Consider the following 14,606-nt stretch of genomic DNA (forward strand, 5'->3'; position numbering starts at 1 on the left):
TGCCAGTGATGACCATGCAAGAGCGACAACAGCATGAGATGCTTGCACGAACCTGGAAGGAAAAAGAGTACCTGAGGAATGCCACCTTCCATGTCCGTGGGCCGCAGCACATAGGGTACATCTGACGGTTTCACCCTGAGATGGGATGGGGTTTTCTGTGGGAAGCGAATCTCTCAGAGGAAGTGTTTGTCACCCACCGACATGTCGAGCAGCATCTCCCCAGTGGTCATCCAAGTCGTAACCTGGAGGCCGGAGAAGTAGTCATCTACACCTGCCATTGGGGTGAAGGGGGCAGGTATGCCCTAGGTGTGAAGCGGCTCGCCATAGTCGATGAGCGAGTAGTACCAGCCGCCGCTGTTGATTACCTGCCTCCCAGTGCACGTGAATAAGAAAAATGATACAGTACCAGTAGTTGCGATGCCATAGAATTGTTAGGTATCGGTGTTTTCGTTTGTTATTTTCCATAGTTTATTATTTTTCATATAGAGAATGCTAGTGAATAAGTGCTTAATCAACCAGTTTAATGAAAAGGGTGAAAATTACCAGATTTGTTAGAAGATTGTCAAAATGTGTACAGCAGGTAAATGGACTCCGTTACAAAATTTTAAATATCTTAAGAAAAAATGGACCACAGTCACAGGACTGGCGTGACCAACACAAACTTGTGTCTTGTAAAATAGTTTCACATCCTGTGCCTACCAGAGTCGTCTAAAGTACAACACTCGGGACCTTAACCCGGTCAAGGACCCACCTTAGGTTTCCAGGGGGAACAGGTTGTTTGGTTGGTGGGTTATTGGGATCCGGGACGTTGGGACTGGACTGTCGCAGGAAGGGGCTGCAGCGGAGTAGGTAGAGCCTCTGTTACCATGGAAACCGGTAACATCCCATGGTTGGGCGACGAACTCTTAATAAAGTGAATTGCCTCCCCTGTGTGGGATGGACCCGTTAATAAAAATGTGTTAACCTTTATATTTTCCCTTTTCCAGTTTAATAACAAAAAAAATAAACCTGTGGTGTCCTGTAGCTCGCGGACGAGGTACGTTTAAACAAAGGGGAATGTGACGCCCTGGCCTATCAGGTCTTCACAGGGTATTGTGTAATCTGCCCTTCTGCACAGTATCCACCCTCCTTGGTTACGGGTCCTGGTTTTTTGGTGTTGCTAACAGCTTAACCAATCGAAATCCTAGGAACACTTCACACTTTACCCACCAGACACATCATTGAGGGGCCTGAAGGGAATAGGGCCATCCACATGAGGGGTTGGTGAGAGGAAAGTGAAGAAAGTGACCGTTGAGCTGAGGTTGAGCTTGGGAAGTTGAAAGGAGAGATGGAGGAAAAGTGACTCTCTGAGAGGGAGAGGTCACGGAAGAGAGCTCCTGTGTACTAGGTGGCAGACGTTGGTCTGGGCCTGGTAGGAGCTGGAACCCCGATCGCAGAGGATAGTGTCAGGGGGCATGGAGGGCCGAGCAGGGCAGCTGGCGGCCTTGAGCTATCACCAAGCAGGGGCCAGGGCACAATGGGGTATGTGGACCCCAGGCCAGAAAGTAGCTTCACGCGTTCCGGTAATTTACCCGACGACGGTGAAGACGTCAATATTCATCCCCAACCTGCTCCAAAATTGGGGTACGAGCGCACGGATGGGATAGGACTTTCCCAATACAGTCCAAAGAAATCCTACACGTGAACCCTGAGAGCAAGCTCACTCCGTTAGCCATACGGGTCAGCGGGACACGAAGAGTTTTATACCCATGGGTCCAACAGAGACAGAGGTGCCAATGATAGGGCCACAGACTAACAGCAACACAAGGGCACGGACCAAAGCGTGCTCCCTACAAGCTGCAGTGGTGCTCAGAATTCTGGTTTACAAGCTGTCGTTGTTGTTATTTCCTGAACTGAGTGAGTACACTGAAAATCCCTGTTCCTACTCCCTATCGTACCCAAGCACCACACCATCCAACGGGCCCCGGGACACAAACCCCCTACCCACGGAGGTGTTAAACATCAGGCTTCCACCCCATCATCACCGGGCTCCCCGACGGCAGCGGGCGTCCCTCATATTACCACACACCGTGCGTGGTGTCATAAACTTTCCATTCCCCCCTGTAAATATCCCCCCCTTTCATTGAGGGGCCGCACGACCCCCAAGTCCGGAGACCCCTCGAGCCACTGCGGATCCGGATCCGAGCAGCCCGGCTGCTGGCACGGGGGTGGCACAAGTGCATGACGTGGCTACGTAATACACAGCTCAGGGCAGATCAAAGTGCGCCTGCTCTGGACCTGAATGCCAGCGAGTGTGGATGACGTAGGACCTGTCATGCACCGCGGCTAGTGAAGAAGGAGAACAAATATGGCCAAAAGAGGCGCCAGCACCAGACACGCCCATTAGGCCGACAGCGCGAATGTTAGGTAAGCATTATAAAGTGATTTTTATGTTATACCCCCGGCCTGGGCTCTTATATACAGCATGTTAGAATGCTGTATATAAGAGCCCGGTGGTGGTGGCCGCAGCTAATAAGCCAAAAAAGTGGTGACAGGTTCCCTTTAAAAACATACACCTCAGATATTTGCATCTGTATGTCTATATCTTTAACCATGACTAATAACTATTTAATATATTGTTATAAAAATGTGTAGGATCAAAAGGCTATTTTTTCTATTTGGATGTTTTATAATCATATTGGATTTTAACCTTATAATATAAAGGTTTTAAAACTGTTATCTTTGAAAACGAGTGCTGGAACTTCTGTTTCTTCGTACCTAAATAATTCTCTACGTCATTACCGTACAAACATGTTTTATATGTATACTGATGTATTGCAAAAGATAGTCAATTTATTAACCACACATATGCCAAAACAGCACTTTTTAAGTTTGGATAGATATTATTTACTTTCGTCCATTGAAGTAAATGACACCCAGGGTCTGCCAAAGTTGGAGATGCTGCTTATAGCTGGTCTGCCAATTAGACAGGATCAAATCTTTTGAATTAGAATTCGCCTTCTTCATCATATTTTTTTTAAAAATTAGATTTTCAGCAAATCGTTTTGCCGCTAATCAAAATACTGCAGAGCCTCCAACTGCCCTGAATAGACGAATTTAACCCAAACACAGCTTTAGAAAAGTTTCGATATGATCAGATGGTATCCCAGTAGTAACAAGCAGCAGATTTAGTAACAATGACAGACTTTTTAGTTAAAAAAATAAAATAAAATTATTCCTCTCAATCATTTTGATCACGTACACTGATCTTTGTAGAACACTGACTCAACCTGATGGTGTCGCTATCAGAAGTAACATCATCCTGCTGTGACTGATATGAGTGATGTGCCATAAATTCTATAATGTCCAGTGCTTCCACTGCCCTAATTGGTTCACTGGAGGCAAAGAAGGACAATTTTAGTTTGCTGTAAGACTTATGCGTTTATATGCTCCTATCATCTCTACCCCTGTCCCTAGGCAGTGCAGCGCTAACCCCAGATTTGCTGCTGGGTAATGCAACCATTTTTCTGTTACGCACCAATACTGCTGGGACTTGTGTGCCTCCAGGCAGCTATTATTTTTTCCTTCAGTGAGTTTATTAGGGGCAGGACTGCTCCCTAATTAAACATTTAGCACTCAGTTCATTGCTGCCAGTTATAGTCTTCCTACTCAGGTTCTAGGAAATATTCACTCCTGTTGGTTAATCTCCTCTTACTGACCATGGCCTGTTTTTTGACTACCCACCTGTCTGATGTTGTTGCTTTTGTTTTGGACATCTTAGTTTGACATGACTGCTTAACTATTCTATGCCAGTATCTATCACTTACTAACCCCACGACACCTGCGTTTGGTAGTACTATTACATGGACAGCAGGTGCCAGTGGTGGTGATGGTACTTCTGGTGCTGCTAGCAGCTCCCACATTCATCACCTTGGTATATGTTTTTTTTTTCTTTTACACTACCCTACCCATTGAAATTGCCACTGTTTACCATACTTTTTATACAACACTATAAAAAAAACTTAGATCAAGAGTAGGCAGATGTGCAGAACCTGGCCATGGCCACTATCAGAAGATTGAGCAGCTCTGGAACTGAGCATTTCCGGCTGTCTGCTGTCGCTGCTGGGAATGAGCACAGCTGATTGGTAGGGATAGGATAGGCCATCAATATAAAAGAAATGGACAACACCTTTAAGAAATACATATGTTTGGCTTTTATTGTGGTCAACTGTTTTTTTCAATGTTAAGTGAAGTTATAAATCTCAAAATTTGTCTTAATACATAGTAAAATTATCTAACTTACCATAATCAGTATATCAATTGTAGAAGTGTAAGGTTTCAAATCTGCTGAAAAGGTCAAAATCCTAATCTTCACTTCTTGGCCGGGCTTGTAAAAGATGCTGTTGGTCTCAATGAAAACAGAAAAACTCTTTGATTTAAACTCAAGTGATGTTGTATTGACGAATATCAGCTTATTGTCAGAAAATCCCTTCAGCCGAAGTTCATAATTCCCATAAAAGCTATTTGGAGGAATCTGAAAAGACAAAGTTTCAGTCATCTTTTAGCTGTGATTCATTTTTTTCTATGTACAATTTAGAAAGCAATGTGCCCCAAAAGGAGATGCTGTTCCTAGTGGAATGTAATAATGCTAAGGCTATGTTCACATGTTGCGGGGTTTTTTTGCTGCATTTTTGGTGGATTTGTCCTCAATGCACGTAATGCTTAGTTAGTTTCAGTCACTCCAAATGCAGTAAAAATGCAGGAAAAACACAGGAAAAAATGCAGCAAAAATCGCAGTTGCGTTTTTGCTCTTTCTCATTGCGTTTAATGGTGAAAAAAATCAGCTGAAAAATTGACATGATGCCTCTTTCAAAAATGCAGCAGTTTTCCATGTCAGTCAAGAAAAAAAAAACAACTATGTGTGCATGAGATTTCTGAAATCTGATAGCTTTTGCTGGTTCTGTAAAAAGCAGCTTTTAATTTGCACAAAACTCAAGAAAAAAGCCGCAAAAATGAAATGTGTGAACATAGCCTAAGTGCAATATTCTAGCTTTGTGGCATCTATACTGCAGCAAGAGTTGAAATGTGACTATTTTTTATATCACAGTGTAAAAATACAGGGTAATATTGTACTAAATATCACAGTAATACAGTAAATAACAGTGTAAGCATTTAATAACAGTGAAATAATTACTAAGATGACAGAGACCTGGAACGACCCATTTCTGGGATACCATATTGATGCCACATTTTAAAGCATATCTGTCATCTGGCCAAAAGTGTCCATTTTTGCTCTTAATTGATTCCAGCTGCTCCCCTGAGTGCTCTGTTTAGTGTTTTTCAAATCCCCTATGGAGTTTCAGAGGTAAGGGCCTTTTCATTTAGTGATAATTTAATGGTCTATAGCAAGAGCCGTTACTCCCCGGATAAAGCGGGCTTTACACACAGCGACATCGCTAGCGATGTCGCTGGTGAACGCAACCGCCCCCGTTGGTTGTGCGTCATGGGGAAATCGCTGCCCGTAGCACACAACATCGCTAACACCCGTCACACGTCCTTACCTGCCTAGTCACGTAAGTCACGTCGCTGTGGTCGGCGAACCGCCTCCTTTCTAAGGGGGCGGTTCATGCGGCATCACAGCGGTGTCACTAAGCGGCCGCCCGATAGAAGCGGAGTGGCGGAGATGAGCGGCCGTAACATCTCGCCCACCTCCTTCCTTCCTCATTGCCGACGGCTGCAGGTACGATGTAGTTCCTCGTTCCTGCAGTGTCACACATAGCGATGTGTGCTGCCGCACGAACAATGAACAACCTGCGTCCTGCAACAGCAACGATAATCGGGATTAGAACGACCAGTCTACGATCAACGATTAGGTAAGTAATTTTGATCTTTAACGGTCGTTCGTGTGTTTCACACGCAACGACGTCGCTAACGAGGCCGGATGTGCGTCACGAATTCCGTGACCCCAACGACATCTCGTTAGCGATGTCGTTGCATGTAAAGCCCGCTTAAGGCCTGTTTCACACGTCAGTGAAAAACTCAGATGTTTTTCACTGATGTGTTAAAAAAACCTATGTTCCTCCATGTCCCGTGATTTATGGCACACGTGTTCTCCATGTGTTATCCATGATCCATGTTAGCACATTGAGATAAACTCACCTGTCCCCGCTCCTGCTGTCCGTGATGCAGAAGTCTCCTGGATGCTGTGTCCGGCCGCTGTGTCTCTCACCGCAACTACTTCCAGGTTGGCTGCTCTGTGCATAAATGCATATTCATGACCATAATTAGCCGGCTTGGAAGCAGAGAAAGCAGCGTCTGAAGACAGCGTCACTGGAGACGGGTGGTTTTAAAAAGCTTTTTATTTTCAATGTACGTGTTTTTCTGGTAAGTGTTTCATGGATCGCACCATAGTGTGGTCCGTGGGACATTAGTGATGCCAGGAAAAAAACAAATATGTCTCCGTGCGGCAATCACAGACACACGTGTACGCCGCATGGAGACACGGTCAGTGAGAAATCACTGATGTATGCACAGACCCATTAATTTTAATGGGTCTGCGTATGTCCGAGAATCTGGTACATATAAAAACTGTCAGATACGTACCAGAATCACTGACGTGTGAAACAGGCCTAAGGCCCGTTTCACACGTCAGTGAAAAACACAGACGTTTTTCACTGGCTTGTAAAACACGCACATGTCCCTGCGTGTGCCGTGAATCACGGATCACGTGGGTTGTCTAAGTGCAATCCGGGCTCCGTTTTCCGTGGCCCGTGATTGCACTTAGAGATTCACTCACCTGCGCCCGCTCCCGCTGTCCATGGTGCTGATCGCTCCCGCGGTGCAGCATCCGGCCGGCGCTGACCCCCGCAGCAGCTGCTTCCGGGTCGGCTGTGTCGCGCATAATGAATATGCGCGGCAGTAATCAGCCGGCTTAGAAGCAGCAGGGAGGACGGGCTGCAGAGGACATCGCTGGACGCCGGGTGAGTTAAAATGTTTATTATTTTAAATGCACGCTTTTTTCTGGCACGTGTTTCACGGACCACACCACTGCGTGGTCCGTGGGACATCAGTGATGCCAGAAAAAAATGGACATGTCTCCGTGCAGCAATCACGCACACGCGGGTACGCTGCACGGAGACACGTGCAGTGAAAAATCACTGACGTGTGAGCAGACCCATTCATTATAATGGGTCTGCGTATGTCAGTGATTCTGGTACGTTTAAAAAAAAGCACAAATGTACCAGAATCACTGACGTGTGAAAGGGGCCTAAGGCTGAGTTCACATGTCCTTCAAAAATAGAAGAATTGCCGGCCCTTTCTAAACTTAAGGTCTGAACTCGTACAAAGTGAACATAACATATATTATCCAAAATAAAAGTTGCACTCAAAAAAACTGAAGGATATATAGACAGTGAACATTAAAAAATGTGAATATGCATTACTGCTGAGAAAACATTACATTTTATTTTTTTAACTGAGTTACTTTGCAAATAAAAATGGACAAATTTACTTGAGCCCATTTTCCACGTAAAGGTGTAACTCTCAACTGAGTCCTAATCTAATTTATGCCTCACTATGTGTCAAAACTGACCTCTTAAATGGGCTTCTTCTATTTTTGTACTTTTATAGATAACCAGCTATGATATACATTTAATAACATCCAATGGCAGCCCTCTATAGGTAAAAAATGCTTTTTTCACCTCTCAGTCTATTTTCATGTGCATGCATTTAAATACCATTACGGTCCACGTGTACCTTTGTTGTCACCACCCAGTCCATTTGCATGTGTGTGTTGCACCCAGGGATATGGGTTACTCGGTCCCAGGCAGTGTATATCTTGGGAATGTCACTGGGGGTGGCCGTTGCCCAGTTCCGTGCCCTGGGCCCTTTTTGTAATGGAGGTGTATTTACAGGGGATTAGATTAGTGTTCATACGTGATGCCACTTGCGGTGTTGCGGCTATATAGATGGAGCCACCACTGCAGAATATAACTATTGGGGCTGGTGTTAATTACAGCCTGGATGGTAGGCCCTCCGCAAGCAAGGCCGGGCTCCAGAGGATGGTTGATGTCACGGGCGTCGGAAGAAGGTAGTTCACACAGAAGTTTAGTGCAACTGATTTTTACTCACTGCTGGTTGGTGGTAACTGGTTACCCGAGGCCGGCTGGTTTCACCTCCAGGTCCCCTTTGTCCCAGTGCCAGTGTAGTAATCTGGTACCTTCTTCCCCTGCACCTGTCTCTGGTAAATGGGTCCCTGTGGTGTAGAGCAACTGGGGTTCCTGTCCGGTGGTTTGTCCACTTCTGTCTGCCTGACGGTAGCGTGAACCCTGTAGGGTTGGAGTCTCTGGTCCTGTCCCCAGCTCTCCCTTTGCTACTGAGTCTTCAGATTTTTAGGGTCAGTGAGGTCCTTGATGTTCCCCTAGCTGTGCAGGTGTTAACAGGTCGGCTTGGAGCTCTTTCCTATCCTAGGGTCCGTGCGTAGTTCCAGGAGTACACCACCATACTCCACCAGCAACTACTCTCCTGGGTACCAAGTTATTGTTAACCCCACGTCAGAACATCTCCTCACGTCCACCTTCACTCCTCTCCTACTCTGACTCCTACTGACTCTCTCCACAGTCTGCCCCTCCCACCTGGTCAACTAGTAGACTGGACTGGCTCAACCTCTAGGCGGCCATCTATTGGTCCAACCCTAGCTTTGTACCATTGTATGGGGGATTGTTGGGAAAAAAACTGGGATTACCTGTGGTTTTTGTGTGTTACCGACACTGGTCTTCCGGAGCCCTAGGGGGTAGGCCCTACATCCTTGTGGGGATGCAGGACCTTGTAGCACCCTGATTGCTTCAGGGGCGCTACAAGTGCATCTACAAAACCATCGCAGCCCACATTCACCTTCCGTCATCTTACAAACTCCACTCACATCCGGATGTGTGCATGAGTGCACTGACTCACTGCTGACTTTTGTAGCCGCTGGCATCTGGGCACGCTGACACACTCCGCCATCTGCTACCATCATGGCGGTACCTGCTTGCGTTCCATGGATCGGCGGTCGCAAGTCATATGACACTTCTGCAGCCAGGTGACTCATGCGCCGTCATATCCGGATTTCCCAGTGCGCACCCATGCCACAAACCCCCTGATTCTTTGTGCATATAAAGGGCAGCCAGCACTCCATTTTACACCAGCGCTCCCTGAGGAAGTCATGAGCAGATAACACATACCGGGGTCCGCAGCAGGCCGGCCGGCCACTTAGACCAGCTACTGAGGTACATAACCTGAATTTATACTATACCATCTTTCCATTTGGTCTAGGTTTTTATATTTGATCATATAGGTGCTTTGTAATATATGGACTTTTATTTTACATTCTTATACCAAGCCCATTATGTATATTCCTAAATCCTATTGCAGACTTTGCACTAGCTATATTTTCTAGCACTCCATTTGGATTTCATTCTCAAATAATTTATAATTATTTATGTAATTTATATCACTTATTAGCACTGTCACTTGGTCGTGTCTTGTTGCTAATAAGGAATATTTTTGCCTTTTATTAAATATTGCACAATTTGTTTTTATACTGATGCTAATAAAGTATAGTATTTTATAAATATTGCTCTTTGGTCACTATTTTCCTTTCATGGCCATTCTGCCTACACCTTGTGAGGGGATTATCCGACTTGTATATTTTAAAGAACTAGCAAAGTTCATGACGTGTACATGTTCTGAATAACATCTACAGCATTAATCAACAAGAGCTAGGGGTTTGCGCTCCCGTGGGAAGCTCCAGCTGTGACCACACAAACTGAGGGACGTCACCACTTATGACTGTGGCTCAGTCAGTTTCTGCTGCGGCTGCAGCGGGCGGTCATGTTCGGTGCCTGCACGCTGTGACTCCAGGATTTACCAGAGCCTGCATGATTGTGGGACCTCATATGGATTATGTCAGACCTGGGTGTTTAGGGGTTAATAAAGGGGTTTTTTTGCATTTTATTTAAAATAAAGGATTTTTTGGCATGTGTGTTTATTTCTTTTCACTTACAGATTAGTAATGGGAGGTCTCATAGATGCCTCCCATTACTAATCCAGGGCTTAGTGGCAGCTGCTAGCTGTCATTAAGCCCTTAAAGTATTAGTTAGAATATTTCATAAAGTTTCTTTTTTTTCACACTGAGATTCAATTTTACTTACATACAGTATATCTGAAATGCAGAATAATACACTCTCATAAAAAATAGAGAGCAAACACTAATAAACTCCTATATAAATATTATACATGGGGTAAGTTTATGCCATAGGTAATAATGAGCTAATAAACACTTACTTGAGGGAGAACCAGTTTTCCAACAGTTCCTATAAAAAAAACATAATCATGTTACAAATTAGAGCACAGATTGGGCCGTATTTATACCTAATGTTGCCCAAAACCAGGAGTGGTACAATCAGAGGAAAAGTATAATAGAAACACGGGCACCACTTCTGTATTTATCACCCCCTCCTGGTTTTGGTTTACAAATACTGAGGTAAAAAAAATCACCAAATACTCAATGTGTACGTGGCTAAAATGGTGTGTTTTTTTCACACAAATTTGTTTTTGATACTTCCTGGTTTTAGCTGTGATGAAACTTTATTCATACAGACATGTGCCTATTACATGCTTTTTTGGTGCGTGTACGCCTCGGAAACGTACTAAGAATGCATATGTATTTTTTTAGCTGTGGATTTTCCACACCTTATACAATTCTCTGGGGAAAATCTGCAAATCAATCTCAATGTAATTGTAAGAGAAATTGACATGCTGTGGATTTAAAACATACACCGCGAGTCAGTTGAAAAGAAGCACAGTGAGCGGGAGATTTCTATAAATCCCATCCACTTTGCTGTTAAAAAGAAAAAAAGACTGTACAAAGGCAATTTGTGAAAATAGAAAAATGAGTTTATTTAAATAGTAAATCCAGAAAAAACATGCATAACAGGATTAAAACAGGACTTTGGTGAGAGGACCAGCAGGTGGCGTACTCACTCCACAGCTCAGTAAGGTATTAAGAAAGAAAAAATGTATTGAGAGAAAAAGTGAATGCAGCTGAACAAGAGCACCGCACAAGAATGTCCACCGACTACCACTCAAACCATTAAATGTGAATGGCAACCGTACCACATAACCCAAAGACCAATGTCCAAAGGTGAAAAGTATATTTGGTACTCAGGGGACAACAAGTGGGCGCAATTGAACAAGCTAAAAAAAGCTCTACAACACAATAAGGGATATATCATATTCCTGAGGTGTGGGGTGAGGATCCAAGAAACCCTGACCTATAGGTTTCGATCTAATGCCTTCTTCCGGGGATGGCCTCATGTTCAAAAGGACCGCCCTTTTATATTAGAATGCACAAATGGGAGAGCGAAAAAAAACACCAGTCAAAATGGCCCTTTCATCAGCTAGTATGTCAATCTTAAAACCTATCTCTCCATTGGTGTTTAAAGGGGTGTGTATAACCAGTGACATATTGCATTACCATGGTAGCATACGAACACAATACCATAACTCCACCCTAACTGCAAACGTCATGAGCAAAGGGGGAGTAACACATACAGTTAGGTCCAGAAATATTTGGACAGTGACACAATTTTCGCGAGTTGGGCTCTGCATGCCACCACATTGGATTTGAAATGAAACCTCTACAACAGAATTCAAGTGCAGATTGTAACGTTTAATTTGAAGGTTTGAACAAAAATATCTGATAGAAATTGTAGGAATTGTACACATTTCTTTACAAACACTCCACATTTTAGGAGGTCAAAAGTAATTGGACAAATAAACCAAACCCAAACAAAATATTTTTATTTTCAATATTTTGTTGCGAATCCTTTGGAGGCAATCACTGCCTTAAGTCTGGAACCCATGGACATCACCAAACGCTGGGTTTCCTCCTTCTTAATGCTTTGCCAGGCCTTTACAACCGCAGCCTTCAGGTCTTGCTTGTTTGTGGGTCTTTCCGTCTTAAGTCTGGATTTGAGCAAGTGAAATGCATGCTCAATTGGGTTAAGATCTGGTGATTGACTTGGCCATTGCAGAATGTTCCACTTTTTTGCACTCATGAACTCCTGGGTAGCTTTGGCTGTATGCTTGGGGTCATTGTCCATCTGTACTATGAAGCGCCGTCCGATCAACTTTGCAGCATTTGGCTGAATCTGGGCTGAACGTATATCCCGGTACACTTCAGAATTCATCCGGCTACTCTTGTCTGCTGTTATGTCATCAATAAACACAAGTGACCCAGTGCCATTGACAGCCATGCATGCCCATGCCATCACGTTGCCTCCACCATGTTTTACAGAGGATGTGGTGTGCCTTGGATCATGTGCCGTTCCCTTCCTTCTCCAAACTTTTTTCTTCCCATCATTCTGGTACAGGTTGATCTTTGTCTCATCTGTCCATAGAATACTTTTCCAGAACTGAGCTGGCTTCATGAGGTGTTTTTCAGCAAATTTAACTCTGGCCTCTCTATTTTTGGAATTGATGAATGGTTTGCATCTAGATGTGAACCCTTTGTATTTACTTTCATGGAGTCTTCTCTTTACTGTTGACTTAGAGACAGATACACCTACTTCACTGAGAGTGTTCTGGACTTCAGTTGATGTTGTGAATGGGTTCTTCTTCACCAAAGAAAGTATGCGGCGATCATCCACCACTGTTGTCATCCGTGGACGCCCAGGCCTTTTTGAGTTCCCAAGCTCACCAGTCAATTCCTTTTTTCTCAGAATGTACCCGACTGTTGATTTTGCTACTCCAAGCATGTCTGCTATCTCTCTGATGGATTTTTTCTTTTTTTTCAGCCTCAGGATGTTCTGCTTCACCTCAATTGAGAGTTCCTTAGACCGCATGTTGTCTGGTCACAGCAACAGCTTCCAAATGCAAAACCACACACCTGTATTCAACCCTAGACCTTTTAACTACTTCATTGATTACAGGTTAACGAGGTAGACGCCTTCAGAGTTAATTGCAGCCCTTAGAGTCCCTTGTCCAATTACTTTTGGTCCCTTGAAAAAGAGGAGGCTATGCATTACAGAGCTATGATTCCTAAACCCTTTCTCCGATTTGGATGTGAAAACTCTCATATTGCAGCTGGGAGTGTGCACTTTCAGCCCATATTATATATATAATTGTATTTCTGAACATGTTTTTGTAAACAGCTAAAATAACAAAACTTGTGTCACTGTCCAAATATTTCTGGCCCTGACTGTAGAAAAGCCCATAAGATTCCCAGTTACATTCAGGGTGCCATAAAAACGGCTTGCCATTGGTGCATTCAGGTAGGTGTATTCATATGGTAACATCACAGGGTCTATACTCCACCCAAACTGCAAACGTCATGAGCAGAAGGGGAGTGTCACATAGACAAGCCAGTCAAATTCGCAGTTACATTTAGGGTGCCATAATCAGCTTTAAAAGGGCTCACCATTGGTGCATTCAGGTAGGTGTATTCATATGGTGACATCACTGAAGGGGTGTTACTAAAAACCTAGCGAAACACCATCAACACACTATATTGGAGTCAATCTGAAGCAGAAATAAGGTATGACAGCTCATTGAGCGGCCTACCAGAATCCCACGGCCGAAGCTGCGCATGAATGGATGCCCTGGGACTCAGCAATCACTGCGGGCGTCTCCAGCCGCCACCATGGAGACAGCCACTCCCACAGGGAGTGGGAGATTTCTATAAATCCCATCCACTTTGCTGTTGTAAGACGTTGCGTTTTTGACGCAGTAAAAATACACAGAGTTAATTAATTGTGGGAGAGCAGCCTAAGAATACGATCACATGTAAGCAAGGTGTGATTTTTGCCATTATTTTTAAAAATTACTCACATTTCTCACATCCAGCATCGGACAGGCTACCGGAGGAATCTCCAGTAATGCCAGGCCTGGATTCAGTTACCTGCATTGCACTCCGGAGCTCTCACCTGAGCTCCGGCATGCAGCCTAGACTGTACCGCAAGCGCCGAGTGATTGATTCCCCAGCGCTTGCGGTTCAGTTCATGTCAGCTGCAGACAGGCCGGGATGATCTCCGGAGTTCAGGTGAAAGCACCGGAGTGCAATGCAGGTACCTGCATCCAGGCCTGGCATTACTGGAGATTCCTCCGGTAGCCAGTCCAACGCTGCTCACATCTGCATATAAATAAGGCAAGTCCAATGCGAGAAAAATTGCATCGCAATGGCACCAATATTATTCAAAGAGGCAGTGTTCATCTACGAGTTTTTCCTCAGCTGTAATTGGGCTGAGGATAAAAAATCGCAGCATGCTATGTATAGTCACGTAAATCAGCCAAGACTGGACAATGCAAATCAATAGGTGCGAGAATAAAATCGGATGCCACACGGACCATCTGTCTGTTGTCCGAGTTTTACGCAAATATCTCAAAGTAAAAAAAAAATAATAATATAATGTAATCCTGTAGATACACATATGTTAAAAATATATTAGATAGAATAGACAAAGAGAGAGTTATAATGTCACAACCACCCTACATGTTGTAAACTTGCACCCTTTAGTGTCTTTCATGTGGCACTACAAGGTGTTTAGCCCTATTTAACCCCTTAAAAACTTGGGCTTATATATATCTTA

At 44.1% G+C, this 14,606-nt stretch overlaps 1 protein-coding gene across 1 annotated transcript in view; it reads right to left on the bottom strand.

The window, feature by feature from the left end:
• Window positions 1-14,606, bottom strand: part of LOC142296516 (CD109 antigen-like) — a 474,860-nt gene that overhangs the window by 379,824 nt on the left and 80,430 nt on the right. The window contains exons 3-4 of the mRNA XM_075340204.1: window positions 10,303-10,331; window positions 4,283-4,513 (exon numbers count right to left, since the gene is read on the bottom strand). Of these exons, the coding sequence (XP_075196319.1) occupies window positions 4,283-4,513; window positions 10,303-10,331 (260 nt within the window). The remainder of the gene's footprint in view (window positions 1-4,282; window positions 4,514-10,302; window positions 10,332-14,606) is intronic.

This window comes from Anomaloglossus baeobatrachus, chromosome 3 (genome assembly GCF_048569485.1).
Source record: "Anomaloglossus baeobatrachus isolate aAnoBae1 chromosome 3, aAnoBae1.hap1, whole genome shotgun sequence".
Lineage (NCBI taxonomy): Eukaryota > Metazoa > Chordata > Amphibia > Anura > Aromobatidae > Anomaloglossus > Anomaloglossus baeobatrachus.